This window comes from Carex rostrata, chromosome 1 (assembly GCF_964058835.1).
Source record: "Carex rostrata chromosome 1, lpCarRost1.2, whole genome shotgun sequence".
Taxonomy (NCBI): domain Eukaryota; kingdom Viridiplantae; phylum Streptophyta; class Magnoliopsida; order Poales; family Cyperaceae; genus Carex; species Carex rostrata.
Window position 1 is genome coordinate 6,659,019 of NC_135918.1, and position 23,451 is coordinate 6,682,469.

Sequence of the window (23,451 nt, forward strand, 5' to 3'; positions counted from 1 at the left end):
TCATTAATCAGAGTCGAATTCAGAGTTCAATTTACCAGTTCGAAGAGAATGACCCCTGAGGCTCTCCCAGGTGACGGCTACTTCAATCTTACCATATTTTCCTGACATACTTTTTACGTCAACTCCATAATCCTTGCATGCCATGATCTCACAAGAAAGGAACTCGTCTGAGAGGAGAGGCAGATGAGCACGAAATTTCAGGCAGGTATTCAAAGGCACAGCTATCATAGACCTCATCAGGGGAATGAGATCGCCGTGACCAACTTGGATAGATTCATCATCGTTCTTATCAAAGAGCATAATCTTGAAATCACGATTCTTGATGTTTGCAATATTCTTGCTGTTTGAAGCAAAGATCTCCCCATGGATGTTGTATGTACTAGTGTGGTTCTTTTTCGAGCACTTTTTGAGTTTGAATTCAACATTTGCAAGAATTGCATGAGAGTAAGCCACCATGTGCACCTTTAACAATGCCTTATTCCCTCTTAAACCTCGATATTGCGGGCAGTTTAACAACTTCATTTGTTGTTTGCTGTACATACCGAACCAATCTATAAACCCTTTGAGCACCTGTTTTCCATCTTCCCACAAATCTACCTTGATGGTTAATCTATCATAACCTTTAATAGGATATTGAGGGCCCTCAAGCATCAGTCTACTACCCTATTTTATCCAATTCAAAGAGATCATATGTTATAAACATGGATGCAATTGTTTTTGTTATTAAAAGAAAATTCATCAGGATTTACATACATAATAAGAGTAGAATGGCTCACATAAGGTTCGACTTTCTGTGGATTTTCCTTTTTGCGTTTGAAAAGCATCACATTTCCGTATCTTGTTGGTACATAAACTTCTCCATAGATATAGTGGTCGTCATCTGGATGTTTCCTATTAATTAAAGAGAACTAATTCAGCAACCTCCACCAAAAATGCACCTAGTGGCTCCGATTCTTCAGGAATCTCTGTTGCCACTGGCTCGATGCCTTTGTGATTGCTTCCTGCCGCCTCTTCCTTGTTGATTGCAGATGGCAAACCCACATCCGTAGGTTGTTCTCTTTTCACGACGGCTTTCTCCTCCTTACGTTCATCCTCCTTTCGACGAGGTACTTCAGTCTCCATTTCAGATCCGCGAAGATGGGAAAGGTAGATAATTAGAAAAGTAGTTGTATAGCGCTAGGGTTATGGTTGTGATATGAACAAAGGCGCCGAGAGCGCAAGTGATGGGCGGGGAAATTGCACCCGAAATCATCTCTGGAATTTTGGTGTGGTTGAATTAATTCGTATCCCTTGAAGTCACCCAAATTTAGTGTTTTGATCTGGACAGTGCAATCTTATCTGGCTCGAATATTAAAGGCATCCGTGAATCCTACTCGGACCTATTGGCCCAGATTTCGATCGGACGGACCTGATTGAAACACAAAATTGAGTTACTTTACTACTATAGTGCATCCATATTTTCTTATTTCATTTGTTCGGTTCAAAGGCCCGTGGACTTCTTTTAATCTGGGCATATTTTATTTTACGTCAAAGTGGCCCATACAATATTTCACAACAAAAAAAAAATGTTGGAAATTAATGTTGGAAATCGGTACAATAACTTGCTTAATTTTGCTTAATACTTGCATTACACTTTTATTCCTCCTTTTTTCTCATCATTCAGTCATCCTGTTTAAGCATTTCCTTTCCCTTTTTTTTTTTTTTTTTTTTTTTTTCATCTTTACCCCTGTACACAGCACAAGGTTTCCAATCCCGGAAACCTATCACCTTTGTAACCATTATGGTTAATTTAAATGAGGGCGTGACCCTTATTGTTTCTCAAAAAAAAATTCTGACCTTACCATGGCCTTTTTTGAAAATTCAAAAACTATATATCATCCCCCAGACCAGATCTGTTTGGATCTGCATGGAACCTTTTTGTCAAAACCGAAATTTGATATTAATTATATGTTGTCTTGTTTGAGAATTTAGTTTGTAACTTTTTTGTTTTGTTTTAATTTAGATTTTGTTTTAAGTCGGTCGATTGAAAACATTTGTGTTGTTAGTATGAGTCACTAATATCAGAATAATACGATGAACAAGTCTCTAGCTAAGATAACAAATCAACATATATATAAATCTCTCGGATAACAACTAAAATAAAACTCCAATTATTTGGATGGCGGGGTCCAAAGAATCTGCCGATGCCTCTCCCTCCAAGACTGATGAAGTAAATTCTGAATTAGCTCAATGGTGGCGGCGGTACAGGCTGCTTCTCAAACTGCCCTCGGACAGAAAATAACATATTGTGCATCGTCCTGACTCCTGAGTGTACAGTCATCGATAGAGAAATCCTACTCCATTGGTGCCTGATCGTGTATGCTCTTGAGTGTAAAACGTAAGAGATGGAACATCATGAGACTGAGAGTATGCACCATAATCTGCACCTAAGTCGAACTCGAAGTCATCTGGTGACTGGTGTCACTACAATTAAGAAATTAGTAATTAGATTTTTACAATTATGATTAAATTAAATTCATAATGTCGAATACACTCATAGATAAAAACCAAATTAACGTACAATATGGTCGAATACAATATGGTAAATGCTTCCTAAGCTTACTAGTCAGGGCATTGTTTTACTTAATCAAATGTCGGTTGTGGGGTGGTACACTTCTCCACAGAATCAGTGACTCCAGCTGGTGCAATTAATCCCCATTGGTGCTTTATTAAACAAAAAGGTGCTGGGACGCCAAGCAGGCCTAATTAAATTCATAAACTTGCAACGATTTAAATTTTAAAATCATTGAGAAGGTTTCATGAAAAGTACCACTTTAAATTATTCGTTTAATAATTTCAAGTTCTAATTCATTGAATTATATTTATTATTTAATTTAAGATTTTCAAGTGATATATATTGCAAAATTTATTTTGCTATCGAAGATGGGTCTCCAGTTCTACTTTTCTTGGTGAGACATCGTTGTTAAGTGTTAATTATAATAGAACTTCTCCAAATAATAATTTTCACTCAGCATCATTGCATCAACTAAATAAAATTAAATTATAAGCCTTGTTTCTACCAGCTTAGCATCATCTGTTATGTATAAATTAAATTGAATATAAGTTCGGGTTCCATTCACTTTCCTTAAAGTCTTTAAATATCATAGCAACAACCGAAATTTTTTTTGTTACCATCCTAATAAATCAAAATTAATTGATTACTACCCTGGTCATTTCTTGTTTCCTACCACCCACATGGATTGGAGACGCGCATGAATATATCCTAATCGGTTCGCAGACTGGGGAGGCGCACCGATTGGTGCGTAGACTGGGGGACGCACACCCATTGTTTTTTGTTTTTGTTTTTGCTCTATTTCTGTTTTGTGGTTTTTGAGTTAAAATAAATTTCGATTTGGGATTCTAAATTTCAATTTTCTTGTAAAGATAGAAAAATTAACAATTAGCTAGTTTTTAACTAAAAAATATATTTCAAATAAAATCACAACAAAAAAAATTATACTACACAGCCTTAATTTTCCATATATAATTAATTAAATTTCTATATTCATAACATTTAAAAATAGTCAACCTGTAAAATAGATCATGTTTGGATATAAATATTGATGTATGGTCTCGATATTACAATAACAAAGAAATATAATTTATTTGTCAATGGAAACCAGACATGGATTTAGTATTGGTGAGTCATTTTCATTTAATTAAAAAGCATATGTTTGGCACTAACTATTTGTTCCTTAATGTAATTTTTTTAATTTTTGTTTTTGCGTGATAGGTATTAAAATGCTCTTATTTTGCGTCTTTTCCGTTGTTGCCATGACTAACATGGCTGTTGCCTCTCGTTGGCTCCATGAACCGAACTCAACAATACAAGTCTTAAATGCACCGACCGACTTCCTTGCTTCATCCCCTATCCAACTAGCTTGTTCCTGCTTACAAGGCCGCAAACTTCATCCATGCCACGCTCATCCCCTATCCAATCACCATGCTTCTACAGAAAGGGGGTCAGGCTTTCAATCCTGTAAATTAATCCTGCGCTGTTTGAACAGAAGCACAGGGGAATATATAGGTCTAGTCGAGATTGAATATAAAGAGGACGAGTTCCATAGCAAGGCAATTGGTGATGATGTTATGTGTCAAGATATATAAGAAAATGAGACAATATCAGAAGAAATGGAAGGAGATTGTAAAGAGAACTAAGAATCAAGAGACACTCCAGATGAAAATCGACCTCTTTAAAAGTCGGGTATCTTGTCCGAAAAAAGTAGATGAATACCTTCAATTATAGAAACAAGGCACAAGTTGCAAAAAATATATATTGAAGACCAAGCCTAGCTATATGGTAATTTGTTTATGAATAAATATTTGTAACATATTTGAAGTACTTTTGCTGAAAAATTAAAAGAAAATCTATTGTAAGTATTTTAATTTTTTTGGAATGTTATTTAATTAGTTTCAGACGGTACTGATATGGAAAATTTTATTGTCTTTAAAGAAATTAATGATTAGATGATTTTTTTCCTTGTAAAATAGGTTGCTCCTATAATTGTGATATGTTTTTTTTTTTCTTTTTTATGCCCACAACTTTTTATCTCTGAGTAACGATTTTGCTCCCGTTGATCTGAGCTATCTGTGGTCAATTTAATTTCTAACGCGGTTTCTTTTACAGGTTCGAAATTCCAACGCAATCCGTATAATTTTTATATTATTCTAATAAAAGATAAATAGATAATAATAATAAAAAAAAACCCATCTGTTTTGTCAAAAAACTAAATAAAGAGCGAAAAACAGAAGTTAAATTCACATATCAAGTTGTATGTCCGTAAATATTTAGAGTGAGTTATTTATAAGATATTTACAGTGCTAATATCTTAAATAAAAACAAATTTCAGTGCTTTTTTAGACATCTATATTTATTTAGAAGATATTTACAGTGAGTTATCTATCTGATGAATTTGCCACAGAAGTTATCGTATTGATTAAAATAGGATAATTAAAAATACCAAAGTCATCCTTTGTACTAATCAATAAAATGATATAAGCAACATTAAGATAAAAAAAAGTAGAAATAATGCATGGACTACTTTCACGTAAAAAAATAAAATTAAACAGAACAAAAGCCACGGGCCTTTCAACCGAACAAAAAGTATTAATTAAGAAATCAAACGATTCAACCACACCGAAGTTCCAGAGATGGTTTCGCATCGCATTTCCTCGTCCTTCACTTGCGGTCTCCGCACCTTTGTTTGTATGAATCATAACACAAGTACACAACCCTAACCCTATCCTAGCGCAATACAACTACTCTTTATAATTCTCTCCCTTTCCCATATATCTTCGCGGATCTGAAATGGAGACTGAAGCACCTCGTTGAAAGAAGGAACGTAAGAAGGAGAAAGCCGTTGTGACAAAAGAACAACCTACGGATGTGGGTTTGCCATCTACAATCAACAAGGCAGAGACGGCAGGAAGCAATCACAAAGGCATCGAGTCAGTGGCAACAGACGATATTCCTGAGGAGTCTTGAGCCACTAGGTGCATTTTTGGTGGAGGTTTCTAAAGTATTGATCTTGATTAGGAGAAATCCATTTGTCGACCACTATATCTATGGAGAAGTTTATGTACCTACCAGATACAGAAATGTGATGCTTTTCAAACGCGAAAGGGAAAATCCACAGAGAGTCGAATTTGTGAGCCATTCTACTCTTATTATGTTTGTAAATATTGATGAATTTTCTTTTAATAACGAAAACAATTGCATCCATGTTTACAACATATGATTTCTTTGAATTGGATAAAATAGGGTAATAGCCTGAAGCTTGAGGGCCCGCAATATCCTCTTAAAGGTTATGATAGATTAACCTTCATGGTAGATTTGTGGGAAGATGGAGAACAGGTGCTCGAAGGGTTTATAGATTGGTTCGGTATGTACAGCAAACAACAAATGAAGTTGTTAAACTCTTGGCAATATCTAGATTTACAAGAGAATAAGGCATGGTTAAAGGTGCAAATGGTGGCTTACTCTAATGCAATTCTTGCAAATGTTGAATTCAAACTCAGAAAGCTATCGAAAAATTAGTACATACAACATCCATGGGATGATCTTTGCTTCAGATGGCAAGAATCTTGATGACGATATTATACTCTTTGATAAGAACGATGATGAATCCATCCAAGTTGGTCACGGCGATCTCATTCCCCTGATGAGGTCTATGATAGCTGTGCCTTTGAATACCTGCCTTGAATTTGGTGCTCATCTGCCTCTCCTCTCAGACAAATTCATGTCTTGTGAGTTCATGGCATGCAAGGATTATGGAGTTGACGTAAAAAGGATGTCAGGAAAATATGGTATGATTGAAGTAGCCGTCAGCTGGGAGAGCCTCTGGGGTCATTCTCTTCGAACTGGGAAATTGAACTCTGAATTGGACTCTGATTAGTATTTAATGACATTTTGGGATCAGGTGGGTGTATAAATGAAACAATGGTTCAACTGACTATGAAACTGTTGTTGCTTGTCTTGTTTCATTTCATGTTTTCATCAATGTTGTTCCTTTGATTTTATTCAGGTATATTAACTGGAGTGATCTTGTGCGATTTTTGTGATGAAGTAGCTAGTGTTCAATTTGACTATTAACTCTGTTGTCTGTATGGTTCCATTTTACATTGTGATCACACAAAAAATCTGATCACAGTACGGCATGTGGTCACGTGAATCATGTGTAATTAGAACCGTTAAATATTGATCAAATGGTAAATTTTAAATAAACTAACTTAAATTATAAAAATAAATAGTTAAACGTGATTAGTCACGTGATTGTGGCGCGACTAACATACCGTGACCATCCTTCCAAATTCGATCACAGCACTACACACGTATAAATCTAGTTTAATCATGACACAACACGTATTTAGAACACTTGTATTATAGAATAAACTAAAATTTAGTTGATATTATATTGTGCTTTGAGCTTTATGTCAAAAAAATTCAATTCTATTGTGCAAATATTATATTTACGTCAAAACATACAAGAATGAGACAGTATCTGTCAGGATAAAAAGTGACTATCTACGAAGGTATACCGACATAAAGATGTTTTTTTTTTTCTATTAGCAACGGTATACTGATAATATCCCATGCGGATACTGTCAAATTATTGTATACAAACTAGCTCAGTATATTGAACCAGTCTCCGAAATTAATGGATCTCTTTAGTTTGAGTCCAATATGTATCTATTACGAAATAGATATTTAGTATTTACAAACTTTTACTTGGTGCTTAATTTCTCATTTTTAATCAAAGTTTCCTGTGGCATCTCATTTTTTATTTTTTTAATAGTGGTTTGGTTTAATATCGACATGGTGTCTCACTTTTTTTTCATTTTTATTTTTCTTTTTCGAACTAATAATTTTGTTTGATATGACGTCCTACAGAGACGCTATACCAAGATAGTGTCTTCTTATTTTTTTAAAATAACATACATTTGTTTTTTTACTTTTAAATTTTTGTATTTATTATGCATAAAAATTTCGGTTTCTCTTACCTTCATTAAATAATAATTGCCTCTGGTTGATGTTGTGCTATTGAGTATTAATTACTCTTTCATGTGCATTTTATATTGTTGCCTTTCATAATTCTTGACTTGGACCTTTTTTGGAGAGTTTATGACTTCATGTTCAAATGAGCTGCCCAAATGAATTAATCAAGCTGATTGGCTGATCAGTTTGTCTCTCTCACACTTTTTTCTACTACCATCTCGATCCTCTCATCTCTTAATTATTCTCTCACAAGTATGATTTTTCTTGCTACTTAAAATTAAGTTGCTTTTACAAACACTTCCTTCCATTTTTATGATCTAGTTCTTCAATGTGATTGCCTTTCTTTTTCACCATGCAAGATTTATGTGATTTTATAAAATATAAGGGTCTCATTGCAATTTTTCCTATTGTTGCCTATTATTGAGTATTTGGAGTCCTTTTAAAAAAATATTGAGTATTTGGAGTATTTATTTTGCAAAAATTTGTTGTATATTGAGTTTGCTTATTTTATTTTATTTTTCTCTTCGCTTAGTACTGTACAAGATGGCGCATGCCTCGTTTGGTAATTATTAGACAAGGGAGAAATGATTTATTACATACCCCCATATGTATAGTGCAAATTGACCGAAATTTTTATGCATAATAAATACAAAAGTTAAAAATGAAAAAAAATCATGTTATTTTAAAAAAATAAGACACTATCTTGGTATAGCGTCTCTGTGGGACGTCATACCAAACAAAATTATTAGTTCGAAAAAAAAATGAAAATTAAAAAAAGTGAGACACCATGTCCATATTAAACCAAACCACTATTAAAAAATATATAAAAAAATGAGACGCCACAGGAAACTTGAATTAAAAATGAAAAATCACTAAGTAAAAGTTTGTAAATACTAAATACCCGTTTCATAATAGATACATATTGGACTCAAATTGAAGAGATCCATTAATTTTGGAAATTGGTCCAATATACTGAGCTAGTTTGTATACAAGAATAGGACATTATCCGCAAGGGATACTATCGGTATACCGTCGCTAATAAAAAAAAATATCTTTATGTCGGTATACTCTCATAGATAGTCACTTTTTACCCTCGCAGATTCTTTTCCATTCTTGTATGTTTGGCGTAAATATAATATTTGCACAATAATTTTTTTTTTTTTACATAAAGCTCAAAGTACACAATATAATATTTTAACAATTAAATTATAGTTTATTCTATAATACAAGTGTTCTAAATATGTGTCATGTCGTGATTAAATCAGATTTATACGTGTGTGTCGTGTTGTAATCAAATTTGGAAGGATGGTCATGGCACTAGTGGAAAAACTGGAATCAGGATCGGCCTATCTAGATCGGTTATATGGACACCCGATCCTAATAAGTATCTGGATCGGTTTATTTAAAACAACCGATCCTAAAAACTATTCAGATCGGTTTTTAGTAACAACTGATCCTAGTTTAATACTATTAGGATCGGTTTTTTGTGGAAACGGTTCCTGATACTATCAGGATCAGTTTTATTTTAGAACCGATCCTAATAGTTCAATCATTTGGATCTGTTTTTACTAAAAACCGTTCCTGATAGTATCAGGATCAGTTTCCAACAAAAACCGATCCTAATAGTTTGAACTATTAGGATCAGTTATTGGTTAGAACCGATCTTGATACTATCAGGATCTGTTTTAAATAAAACTGATCCTGATAGTAATGTATATTTTTTAAGAAACTAGAAAGAAATTTTTTTTTTTTATTCCATGAATATACATATTAGTTATAAATGATTTCGATGTAACATTTGGCAAATTGAAAAAAGAAAGAGATACATTATTTCCAGAGAATAGAGAACTAAATTTCCAGGAGCATATCACAGCACCTGTCCCCTCATTAAGTGTCATTGCTGATGACAAACCTCCAAAAGAAACAAAACACACACCAAGAACCATAAATCTAGAATTCCAAAACATATAAGATTACACTTCTTTTTTTGGTAAAAAGCCAAGGTCCAGTTTCATTAAGAAACAGTGTTAAATTACAAAAACATAGTAAAAATCTTCAGAGCTCCAGTCATCCAAAATTCAAAGAACCAATTTTTTTCAGTCTGACTCTTCATTTTGTTCTTCATCTGACTCCGAAGATCCTTCATCTGACTCCGAAGATCCTACATCCATCTCTTCCCCTTTCTTTGATGATCCTTCAACTAACTTTTTACTTATTATTTAATTATTTTTGTATCTTTGATTTATTTAATTAAAGTAGATTATCTTTGTGATTTGTCTAATCTGGAACGGTTCTACAGGTAAAAACCGTTCCAGATTGTTATCTGGAATGGTTTTTACCTGTAGAACCGTTCTAGATTACTTTTTCTGATTTATTTTGAACTAATATATATATCTGAGATATTAGAAAGTTAAAAAAAAATTAAATAGATAACTGTACAAGATTTTTTTGTATCTTAATAATTAACTGTACAAAAAGAATTGTATAGAAATGTGTTTGAGTATATGTATGTGTAGGTCTGTGCAATTTTATGTAAAAAAATTGATTATCTTTGTGATTTTTCTAATCTAGAACGGTTCTATAGGTAACAACCGTTCCAGAATGTTATCTGGAACGGTTTTTACCTATAAAACCGTTCCAGATTACTTTTTCTGATTTATTTTGAACTAATATATATATCTGAGATATTAGAAAGTTAAAAAAAAATTAAATAAATAACTCTACCAGATTTTTTGTATCTTAATAATTAACTGTACAAAAAGAATTGTATAGAAATGTGTTTGAGTATGTGTATGTATAGGTATGTGCAATTTTATGTAAAAAAATTGATTATCTTTGTGATTTGTCTAATCTGGAACGGTTCTACAGGTAAAAACCGTTCCAGATTGTTATCTGGAACGGTTTTTACATGTAGAACCGTTCCAGATTACTTTTTCTGATTTATTTTGAACTAATATATATATATGAGATATTAGAAAGTTAAAAAAAATTAAATAAATAACTGTACAAGATTTTTTTTTATCTTAATAATTAACTGTACAAAAAGAATTGTATAGAAATGTGTTTGAGTATGTGTATGTGTAGGTATGTGCAATTTTATGTAAAAAAAGTTTAATATTTTGGTCATTTTTATAATCTGGAACGGTTCTACAGGTAAAAACCGTTCCAGATTGTTATCTGGAACGGTTCTTACCTGTAGAACCGTTCCAGATTGTTATCTGGAACGGTTGTTACCTATAGAACCGTTCCAGATTACTTTTTCTGATTTATTTTGAACTAATATATATATCTGAGATATTAGAAAGTTAAAAAAAAATTAAATAGATAACTGTACAAGATTTTTTTGTATCTTAATAATTAACTGTACAAAAAGAATTGTATAGAAATGTGTTTGAGTATATGTATGTGTAGGTCTGTGCAATTTTATGTAAAAAAATTGATTATCTTTGTGATTTTTCTAATCTAGAACGGTTCTATAGGTAACAACCGTTCCAGAATGTTATCTGGAACGGTTTTTACCTATAGAACCGTTCCAGATTACTTTTTCTGATTTATTTTGAACTATATATATATCTGAGATATTAGAAAGTTAAAAAAAAATTAAATAAATAACTCTACCAGATTTTTTGTATCTTAATAATTAACTGTACAAAAAGAATTGTATAGAAATGTGTTTGAGTATGTGTATGTATAGGTATGTGCAATTTTATGTAAAAAAATTGATTATCTTTGTGATTTGTCTAATCTGGAACGGTTCTACAGGTAAAAACCGTTCCAGATTGTTATCTGGAACGGTTTTTACATGTAGAACCGTTCCAGATTACTTTTTCTGATTTATTTTGAACTAATATATATATCTGAGATATTAGAAAGTTAAAAAAAATTAAATAAATAACTGTACAAGATTTTTTTTTATCTTAATAATTAACTGTACAAAAAGAATTGTATAGAAATGTGTTTGAGTATGTGTATGTGTAGGTATGTGCAATTTTATGTAAAAAAAGTTTAATATTTTGGTCATTTTTATAATCTGGAACGGTTCTACAGGTAAAAACCGTTCCAGATTGTTATCTGGAACGGTTCTTACCTGTAGAACCGTTCCAGATTGTTATCTGGAACGGTTGTTATCTGTAGAACCGTTCCAGATTACTTTTTCTGATTTATTTTGAACTAATATATATATTATAATAGTTGAGTATTAGGATCAGTTTTGTATAAGAACCGATCCGGATAGTATCAGGATCGGTTTTGTTCCTAAAACCGATCCTAATAGTGCATATAAGGCTGAAATCAGCCCGATTTTTGTCAGAATCTCGTCTCTCTCCCTAGGTCTCGCCTCTCTTAATTAGCGCAATAGCTATTTCGCCCTCCATTGATTCAGCTATCTCAGCTCTCTGATCTCAGGTACTTTTGATACAAAAATTATATTTGAAATTGCTATATAAATCATTTTAGAAATTGTTTTATAAATTTTCTTATATAATTTTTAAATTTTCAGTCCATAAAAATTAATATTTACTATCTGGAACGGTTCTACAGGTAAAAACCGTTCCAGATACCTATCTGGAACGGTTTTTAGTGTAGAACCGTTCCAGATTGCAGAAAATCACATATATACACATGCACATACATATACACATACACATACACATACCATTCACTTGTACACTTATTTCTATTCATGTTGAATGTAAATTGTTAAGCTTATCTCTTAATTTTGTAAAAATTCATTTTGTAAAATTATTTTTATATGTTTTTGTTTTTACATAAAGCAGAATTTAGCATACACATATATATACACGTACACATGCACATTTTTTTTTTTACATACACATATTTTTTTAAGATACAAAAATTATATTTGAAATTGCTATATAAATCATTTTAGAAATCATTTTATAAATTTTCTTATATAATTTTTATATTTTCATTCCAAAAAAATTAAAATTTACTATCTGGAACGGTTCTACAGGTAAAAACCGTTCCAGATACCTATCTGGAACGGTTTTTAGTGTAGAACCGTTCCAGATTGCAGAAAATCACATATATACACAAGCACATACATATACACATACACATACACATACCATTCACTTGTACACTTATTTATATTCATATTGAATGTAAATTGTTAAGCTTATCTCTTAATTTTGTAAACATTTATTTTGTAAAATTATTTTTATATGTTTTTGTTTTTACATAAAGCAGAATTTAGCATACACATATATATACACGTACACATGCACATTTTTTTTTTTACATACACATATTTTTTTAAGATACAAAAATTATATTTGAAATTGCTATATAAATCATTTTAGAAATTGTTTTATAAATTTTCTTATATAATTTTTAAATTTTCAGTCCATAAAAATTAAAATTTACTATCTGGAACGGTTCTACAGGTAAAAACCGTTCCAGATCCCTATCTGGAACGGTTTTTAGTGTAGAACCGTTCCAGATTTCAGAAAATCACATATATACACATGCATATACACATACACATACACATACACATACCATTCACTTGTACACTTATTTCTATTCATGTTGAATGTAAATTGTTAAGCTTATCTCTTAATTTTGTAAAAATTCATTTTGTAAAATTATTTTTATATGTTTTTGTTTTTACATAAAGCAGAATTTAGCATACACATATATATACACGTACACATGCACATTTTTTTTTTTACATACACATATTTTTTTAAGATACAAAAATTATATTTGAAATTGCTATATAAATCATTTTAGAAATTGTTTTATAAATTTTCTTATATAATTTTTAAATTTTCAGTCCATAAAAATTAAAATTTACTATCTGGAACGGTTCTACAGGTAAAAACCGTTCCAGATACCTATCTGGAACGGTTTTTAGTGTAGAACCGTTCCAGATTGCAGAAAATCACATATATACACATGCACATACATATACACATACACATACACATACCATTCACTTGTACACTTATTTCTATTCATGTTGAATGTAAATTGTTAAGCTTATCTCTTAATTTTGTAAAAATTCATTTTGTAAAATTATTTTTATATGTTTTTGTTTTTACATAAAGCAGAATTTAGCATACACATATATATACACGTACACATGCACATTTTTTTTTTTACATACACATATTTTTTTAAGATACAAAAATTATATTTGAAATTGCTATATAAATCATTTTAGAAATTGTTTTATAAATTTTCTTATATAATTTTTATATTTTCATTCCAAAAAAATTAAAATTTACTATCTGGAACGGTTCTACAGGTAAAAACCGTTCCAGATACCTATCTGGAACGGTTTTTAGTGTAGAACCGTTCCAGATTGCAGAAAATCACATATATACACAAGCACATACATATACACATACACATACACATACCATTCACTTGTACACTTATTTATATTCATATTGAATGTAAATTGTTAAGCTTATCTCTTAATTTTGTAAACATTTATTTTGTAAAATTATTTTTATATGTTTTTGTTTTTACATAAAGCAGAATTTAGCATACACATATATATACACGTACACATGCACATTTTTTTTTTTACATACACATATTTTTTTAAGATACAAAAATTATATTTGAAATTGCTATATAAATCATTTTAGAAATTGTTTTATAAATTTTCTTATATAATTTTTATATTTTCATTCCATAAAAATTAAAATTTACTATCTGGAACGGTTCTACAGGTAAAAACCGTTCCAGATACCTATCTGGAACGGTTTTTAGTGTAGAACCGTTCCAGATTGCAGAAAATCACATATATACATATATAAGGAAGCTTCTATTTCATTGGATCACTGTTGTTTGTTTACACATGTATATAAACATAAACTTACATATTTTTATACAATTCTTTTTGTACAATTATATATTAAGATACCAAATATTTTTTTAATAATTACTTGCAATTTATTTGAAAAATATATCTTATATTAGATAATAAATTATTTCATAAAATATATCTTATTAATTATTATACACAATCCATATATATTATATTAGAAATTACCTTACTTATATCTCAAATAAATCTTATTAATTGAAATATATCGGAAAATAGCATCTGGAGTATATTTATTTAAAATTTTTGTAATCGTTTTATTGATAACTAATTGGAGTAATTATTTTTGGATTTGGTTTTTTTTAAATAATCTGGAACGGTTCTCTGTTAAAAACTGATCCAGATACTATCTGGAACGGTTTTTAACAGAGAACCGTTCCAGATTGTGTTATACACGGTTTTAAGTACTTAGGCAAATATTTTGAAATGCATCTCATCTCCTCCAAAGCAAAACCGTGGCCTCTACCACTCTCTCCCCTTCTCCTTCTCCAAAACCCTTATTTTTCTCCTCCAAAACCAAAACCGACGGCGGCTCCACCTCCCATCAAGCGGCGGCTCCAACTCCCATCAAGGCGACGGCGGCTCAACCTCTCACCAACGGAACCCTAGCGGCGCCGTGGCTCCCTCTCCATCGGGGCCAATCTCCACCGTGGCCGGCGTCTCTCTCCCACGAAATCCCTAGCATCAACTCTCTCTCCTAATAGGTTTGTTTTCTAATTTTTTATAGCAAAGTTTGAATTCGGATTTAGGGTTATGCAAATGTGAATTCGGATTTAGGGATTGTCAAATTGAAATGCAAATATGAATTCGGATTTAGGGTTTGTCAAATTGAAATGCAAATGTGAATTCCGAATTGAAATGTTAATTTGAAATTCAAATGTGAATTCGGAATGAAAATGTTAATTTCAAATGCAAATGTGAATTTATATGATGTGGTACTTTAGAGTCTAAAGTTCGTCACTTGGATTATGCATGGATTAGATTATGCGTAGACTAGTTCTATTTTGGATTAGATTATGCGTAGACTAGTTTTATTAACAGTTTTGATGGACAAATATGTAAATCATAAAGTACTGATGGGCATATGTACAAATTTCTCTACCAATAAAGACTAGTAATATTATGTGCCAATTCACTTGATTCGGATCAATAACAGAAAGTTTATTGAAGCAATTAGGTTATTAATTTAAACATGATGTTATCTTTAAATTCATTTAATTTGCTTTAGGACAGTAAAAAGGATAAGTTGGTTGTGCTTCAGACTTCTACCAGAACATCGGACTTCAAAAGTTCGTGGTAGCTGAAATCACTTGAGCAGATTATGCGTAGACTAGTTTTATTTTGGATTAGATTATGCATGGTATATACTTTGTGAGAATTGTTGTTAGCATTGTTGCTAATTAATTCGGGTAATTAATTCGGTTTATCTAATTATTTTTGTTACTTCGGGTAATTTTTTAGATCAATTTTGTGGTCTCATTTTAATTTTATGCATGGATTGGATTATATCCTCTTTATTGCATTGTATAATCGGGTAATTGCATTGCTATTAATTGTTGTATGGTATAACTTGGTTCTACTAATTATAGTTCTCTAGAGATAATGTAGCATTGAGTTCAATTAATTGTTTTAAAAAAAAAACAGAAATGGAAAGTGGCAGTGATCATGATGGTATTGTGTCGGCATCGATTAAGAAACGAGGAAGAGGGCCTAACAGAATTAAGGAGAAGTTAAACGAGAAAGACAAAACGCTGGAACTTGACAAATTTTTCAGGCCGGTTTTTACTCGAGAGACAACGAGTTTTTCGACGGATTTTGGGATATTGGTAAGAAGGGAAATTCCTATAAGGTTCCAACGATGGAAAGATGTTCCAGATGAGTACAAGCAAAAAATTTGGGAAATACTTAAGGTAAATAACATGGTACTAATTTCATTAAAAACCATTTGATTAGTTTAACTATAAACCCTAATTTCAATTTGTTTGGTAGGTGAGCTGGAAATTACCCGAAAAAAAAGAAGTGAAGAAATATTATTATCAGAAAATGGGTGCTTGTCACCGGAAGTTCAGAAGCGAGTTGACAAAAGTGTTTCGCGAGGGTGAGACGCCCGATTTTGATAGGCTCCAGATTGAAGAAAAAGACTGGGAAGAATTTGTCGAGTACCGAATGTCAGCGGAATTTGATGTATGTTTATTTCTAGGAAACACCTATCTTATCTCTAATCTAGAATTCAATTTTTTTAATAATTAAGGCCAATTATTTATTTGTTGAAATTGAAGGCTGCCAGCCAGATTGGGACGGAGAACCAGACCCACAACAAGTATCCGCATTTCTTGGGATCCAGAGGTTACAATGGTGCAGCTTTCCAGAACAGACTTAAAGATGCTATGCAGGTGATTGCAGACGAGAAAGCAGCTAGTGATCCGTCTTCCCAAGGGTCAACTGCTACTGCATTGACACCAGAGGAGCTTGTTGATTTGTCGGTTGAGCATAGGCACGTCGCATGGAAACTAGCCAGACAGAAGCTCTCAGACGAGACCAAAGAACGCTTTTATCCAGAAACATACATACCGGTCATCAACAGAATTGTGAGGATTTAGATATTGTTATTCATTGAAATTCAACTTTAAATTATTATGTTGTAACATGCATGTTATCATTTCAGGAAGAACAAGAAGCGGCTTTCAAACAAGGGCAGTTGGCGATCGTACGATACGAGGATGTTCTAGGAAAATCTCTGCCAAATCCGGAACATCCTGGGAGGGTAAGAGGAGTGGGAGGTCTGATTCCACAGTCACAAACATTCGGGAAGGGCCGGATAAGGAGGCCACGTACCTTGACGACATCAGAAGAAGAAATTAACGCGAGAGTGGATCAAAGAGTGGAGGAGAGAGTAAGAGGAATAGAGGAGAGATTACGGCTAGAAATAAAGCAGCAAATGAAATCTGAACTTGCAATTTTAGTTCAGGAGACGATGGCCCAACAAGGAAAGACGTTTACCCCAACGGTCCTTCAAAGCAGTTGCCAGTCAGTCAAACCATATGCCGGTCTTTCCGGGTTTACTGAGGTAATGCAAATTTATATTTAAATCAGTTGGCCTATGCCTTAGTTTCATATATATTCGGATTTTATTCGAGTAAATACATATACTTGTACAGGAGGCAGAACTCAGCTGCAAACTCCTGGCGAAAGTAGGTGAGAATACTGTTGTGGTGGCCATGGGGACAATTCATGTTCCAGTTGTACCCGGTGGAACAATTCACAACAGGCCGATGCCGCCCGACCATGCAAGAGTAACGGTGGATGGTGTTAGAGATGCGGACTTCCTAGAGCTCCCCTTACCTGTACCAAATGGTGAGCAGTTAACCCTTGGATCGGTCCTCGGCAGTTTCACTGTATGGCCGATGCCCATGATATTGACAGGTTCAGACGAGGTATATTATTGCTAAGTTCTTATACTTCTTAATTTGTATCTATATGACAGAGTCATGGTTCATTATGGATTTTATTTCAATTTATTACGAAATTTTGCAGGTACCACGCGAAGAGGTACATCTTCCTGTAGGTGGGAAAGCAACGAGTCACTGCAAGGCGCTCGATGGTATCAACTTTGACAAGCTGGGACAAACATTCAAGAATCTGCGTGATCGATTTGCGGAGCTAGATGGCAGTCCATTCAAAATCGATCCGTCACTTGATCTTTTCTGTTCAGCAGACTCCATATACGTTTATGCAGATGATTTTGCGGCCTTGCTTGCACCACGGGAGTGGCTCACTGGACCAATCATTCAGATGTGGATGCTGTGAGTTAATATTCATAATAATTATAGAATTTAGTACATTCAATTCAAATAAAACAAATTTGAGAACACCTGTATGCCTTCTTTTTTTTAGGTATTGGCACAAATACATCAAGGAGGAATTTCCCGATGTGCATGTTGGTTTCATGGACCCCCAGCGGACGAATGCCACCATGCTGAGTGATGATCGAGGAGGTGTACTTCAATACATAGGGCAAGCACTCAACGAAAATCGGGACAAGAGATTGATATTTATACCTTATCACCACATGTTAGTGTTATATATATATTCTAATTTTATTATATTTATGTCAAAATATAAAAATTATATAATATGACATGCTACAAACCTAACATGCAGCAATCATTGGGTATTGACCGTGCTTATCCCAGGAGAGAGTGCATTGTACGTGTACGATTCTGATAAGAAAAGTAAAAAAATGCTAATGATCACTGCTGCGGTCGAGGAGTAAGTGCCATCCTAAATTTTATGTTTGTTTAGAATGCATTAGATTTTTTTATTATTTTCTCATTTATCATTTTAAATATCCCTCGTAAGTACTGATTGTTCAATGTGTGCATATTTCAACAGTGTTTTCGTCAGGGTAATGAAGACTTCTTTGACGATTCATAACGAATGCAAGGTACTAGTTTCTATTGAGTTATAATTGTAAGGACCTAGATGCAAAAAATTGTGAATATCTAGACATATAAGCCATTTGTATGCTCATTGACATACAATTCAATTTTTTCAAACTTATTATGTAGTGCCCACAACAACCAGCTGGCTGGGAATGTGCATATTATGTCATGTTGCTCATGCAAGACATAATAAACGAACACATATATACTTTTCCGAACTTAAAGGTATGCATTTATATATTTTCAAAAAGTAATTAACCATTGTTGCTTCAAATATAATAAAATACACAATTAATTGTGCATGCTCTTCTATCTTTTAAAAAATGCAGGACATTCCCGCTAAACATACTGTACAACGCTTGACCGACTTACGAAAAATGTGGGTTCAAATTTTCTTGAAAGAGGTACGGTAGACATGAAGTACAACAATTTAGGATGTGTATGTTTATGATTTTTAATTTCGGACTTTATTGTGATTTGTATGTGTAAACATAATTTAGGATATGTAAACTTAATTTGTAGGATGTGTTTGATATCTATTTGTGATTTGTATGCATATATATTTATCAATCTGTGATTTGTATCGGTAGCATATTAATTGGGCCAGCATATATATATAAATGGGAGCTGGCCAAATAATTAAAATTACATTTTTTTACATTCAACAAAACATCTGGATCGGTTTTTATTCAAAAACTGATCTAGATATGAAATTTTTAATAAAAAAATATTCAAAAATATTATCAAGAACGGTTTTTATATTAAAACTGATCTCAATAGTTCCTATCTGGATCGGTTTTTATTCAAAAACTGATCTAGATATGAAATTTTTAATAAAAAAAATATTCGAAAATATTATCAAGAACGGTTTTTATATTAAAACTGATCTCAATAGTTCCTATCTGGATCGGTTTTTATTCAAAAACTGATCTAGATATGAAATTTTTAATAAAAAAAAATATTCCAAAATATTATCAAGAACGGTTGTTATATTAAAACTGATCTTAATAGATCCTATCTGGATCGGTTTTTATTCAAAAACTGATCTAGATATGAAATTTTTAATAAAAAAAAATATTCCAAAATATTATCAAGAACGGTTTTTATATTAAAACTGATCTTAATAGATCCTATCTGGATCGGTTTTTATTCAAAAACTGATCTAGATATGAAATTTTTAATAAAAAAAAATATTCCAAAATATTATCAAGAACGGTTGTTATATTAAAACTGATCTTAATAGATCCTATCTGGATCGGTTTTTATTCAAAAACTGATCTAGATATGAAATTTTTAATAAAAAAAAATATTCCAAAATATTATCAAGAACGGTTGTTATATTAAAACTGATCTTAATAGATCCTATCTGGATCGGTTTTTATTCAAAAACTGATCTAGATAACTATTATTAAGATCGGTTTTATGAAAAAACCGATCCTATTAGTTACTATTTGGAACGGTTCTTTAAAAAATATAAAACCGATCCTGATAATATCAGTATCGCCTTCATCAGGATCGGTTGGATTCCGTTACTGATATGTGTATATAACCGATCCTGATTCCATATTTTCCACTAGTGTGGTATGCTAGTCACGCCATAATCACACGTGACTGGTCACGTTTAACTATTTATTTTTACAATTTAAGTTAGTTTTTTTAAGATTTACCATTTGATCAATATTTAACGGTCTTAATTACATATGACTTACGTGATAACATGCAATACCGTGACCAGATTTTTAGTGTGACATAACAATGTAAAATGGAACCATAAAGACAAGTAGACAACAGAGTTAATAGTCAACTGAACACTTTTTCATCACAACAATCACACGAAATAACACCAATTAATTATACCTGAATAAAATCAAAGGAACAAACAACAGATAACAGTTTCACAGTCAAATTGAACCATTGTTTCATTTAAACACCTGAACCCAAAATGTCACCAAATACTAATCAGAGTCCAATTCAGACTCCAACTCATAGTCGAATTCAGAGTTCAATTTCCCAGTTCGAAGAGAATGACCCCAGAGGCTCTCCCAGGTGACGGCTACTTCAATCTTACCATATTTTCCTGACATACTTTTAATGTCAACTCCATAATCCTTGCATGCCATGAACTCACAACACAGGAAGAAGGCTGAGAGGAGAGTCAGATGAACGCCAAATTTAAGGCTGGTATTCAAAGGCACAGCTATCATAGACCTCATCAGGGGAATGACATCGCCGTGACCAACTTGGATGGATTCATCATCGTACTTATCAAAGAGCAAAATCTTGACATCAGGACTCTGGCTGTTTGAAGCAAAGATCCTCCCATGGATGTTGTATGTTCTAGTGTGGTTCTTTTTTGAGCGCTTTCTGAGTTTGAATTCAACATTTGCAAGAATTGCATTAGAGTAAGCCACCATCTGCACCTTCAACAATGCCTTATTCTCTATTAAATCTAGATATTGCCAAGAGTTTAACAACTTCATTTGTTGTTTGCTGTACATACCAAACCAATCTATAAACCCTTCGAGCACCTGTTCTCCATCTTCCCACAAATCTACCATGAAGGTTAATCTATCATAACCTTTAAGAGGATATAGCGGGCCCTCAAGCATCAGTCTACCACCCTATTTTCTCCAATTCAAAGAAATCATGTGTTATAAACATGGATACAATTGTTTTCGTTATTAAAAGAAAATTCATCAAGATTTACAAATATAGTAAGAGTAGAGTGGCTCACATAAGATCCGACTTTCTGTGGATTTTCAATTCCGCGTTTGAAAAGCATCACATTTCTGTATCTGGTAGGTACATAAATCTCTCCATAGATATGGTGGTCAACATCTGGATTTTTCTTAATCAAGACCAGTAATTTAGAAACATCCACCAAAAATGCACCTAGTGGCTCAGACTCCTCAAGAATCTCTGTTGCCACTGGCTCGATTCCTTTGTCGTTGCTTCCTGTCGCAGCCGCCTTGTTGATTGTAGATGGCAAACCGACATCCGTAGCCCGTTCTTTTTGCACGACAGATTTCTCCTCCTTACGTTCATCCTCCTTTCGACGAGGTACTTCAGTCTCCATTTGAGATCCGCGAAGATGGGAAGGGTAGTTGTATAGCGCTAGGGCTAGGGTTAGGGTTGAGTGCGTATCCTGTGAGAAATTTCAATTTTTTGCGTGACCGATCTGTGCGGTGCCTATTCGGGGATAGCGCAGGGGCGCAGTATTATTTTTTCTTTGAGATTCGTGCAAAACTAATTTAAACGGCTGAGAGATTCTGGCTGGTCACGCAAAGTTTGAGATATCTCAGAGGATGCGAATTCGTTGGGGTTGTGAATTAAACAAAGCCACAAAGGCGCGGAGACCGCAAGTGATGCACGAGGAAATTCCACCCGTAATCATCCCTGGAATTTCGGTGTGGTTGAATTAATTCGTATCCCCTGTAGTCACCCAAATTTTATGTATTGATCTGGACAGTCCAATCTTATCTGGCACGAATATTAAAGGGACTCGTGAATTCAATCTCGGACCGATTGGCCCAGATTTCGATCGGACGACCGGCGTGAAACACAAAATTCGAGTTACTTTAGTGTATATGAATTTTTTTATTTCTTTTTGTTCGGTTCGAAGGCCCGTGGATTTCTTTTAATCTGGGCATATTTTATTTTACGTGAAAGTGGCCCATACAATATTTCACAACAAAAAATGGTTGGAATTCGATGCAATTTTTTTTAGTTACCATCTTAATATTTCAAAATTCTAACCTTACCATGCCAATTTTCGAAAATTAACCCAGAACCAAATCTGTTAGAAGTTAAAAGCATCTACGCATATTGGATCGGACCCATATACTGTAGAGGATTCCTCTCATTTTATAGTTTGAGATTAAATCTTTGACAGTATTAATAGACTTTTAGATTTGTGCCAAGTTAAAATGAGCGGTGCGGATCCACTAATTATAAAAGATTTCCTTTTCAAGTAATGGAGAGGATGTGAATCGTATTGGATCTGTATGGAACTTTTTTTTAAAACAAAAATTAGATATTATATGTTGATTTGTTTAATAATTTAATTTTTGTAACTTCGTTTTGTTTTAATTTACTTTTGTTTTACGTCACCGATTGAAAACATTTGTGTTGTTAGTATGAGTGGGTAATATCAGAATAATACGATAAACAATATAACCAAAATATAAGTCTCTAATATAAATAATAATAAGATGAACAACATAAGTCTCTAAGATAACAAATAAAAATATAAGTCTCTCAGATAAGAACTAAAATAAAACTCCAATTATTTGGATGGCGGGGTCCAAAAAACTAAAATACCCATTTACCCTTTATTAAAAGCATAAAATATCTATTGAACTCAAATTTGAATGTGAAGGATTCATCTACCGTCCGATCTGTACACATTGTATTAAGATATGTCTGTGCTGCTTCAATATATGTGTGTTTGCTTCAAGATTCGTGCTTATCTAGTGCACACAGATCTTAAAGCAATTCTGATCTGCACACATTGTATTAAGATACGTGCGTATTCACTTCAAGATTAGTGCTGATCTAGCACACACATATCTTTAAGCAGTTCATATGGTAGAGGAACCCTTCGTGATTCCAATATA

The 23,451-nt window shown here is 32.8% G+C and overlaps 2 protein-coding genes across 2 annotated transcripts; both read right to left on the reverse strand.

Moving 5' to 3' along the window:
- Window positions 1-3: 3 nt before the first annotated feature.
- LOC144553085 (uncharacterized) lies at window positions 4-21,911 on the reverse strand. Its single transcript, XM_078301200.1, has 3 exons — window positions 21,875-21,911; window positions 777-1,070; window positions 4-663 (listed from the first exon to the last, which is right to left on the reverse strand). Exons 2-3 carry the CDS (start codon window positions 822-824, stop codon window positions 4-6), a joined length of 708 nt encoding a protein of 235 aa, XP_078157326.1. The 5' UTR covers window positions 825-1,070; window positions 21,875-21,911.
- Window positions 20,629-21,918, reverse strand: LOC144554637 (uncharacterized). The gene is made up of 2 exons (XM_078302956.1): window positions 21,570-21,918; window positions 20,629-21,456 (listed from the first exon to the last, which is right to left on the reverse strand). Exons 1-2 carry the CDS (start codon window positions 21,909-21,911, stop codon window positions 20,791-20,793), a joined length of 1,008 nt encoding a protein of 335 aa, XP_078159082.1. The 5' UTR covers window positions 21,912-21,918; the 3' UTR covers window positions 20,629-20,790.
- Between the last annotated feature and the right edge of the window lie 1,533 nt (window positions 21,919-23,451).

Bases quoted from the DNA above. Each gene is read 5' to 3' on its own strand.
- LOC144554637 (XM_078302956.1), bottom strand. From the start codon at position 21,911: ATGGAGACTGAAGTACCTCGTCGAAAGGAGGATGAACGTAAGGAGGAG. The intron at 21,457-21,569 runs GTGAGCCACTCT...TGGAGAAAATAG, and splicing joins CACAGAAAGTCGGATCTTAT to GGTGGTAGACTGATGCTTGA.
- LOC144553085 (XM_078301200.1), bottom strand. From the start codon at position 824: ATGCTTTTCAAACGCAAAAAGGAAAATCCACAGAAAGTCGAACCTTAT. The intron at 664-776 runs GTGAGCCATTCT...TGGATAAAATAG, and splicing joins CACAGAAAGTCGAACCTTAT to GGTAGTAGACTGATGCTTGA.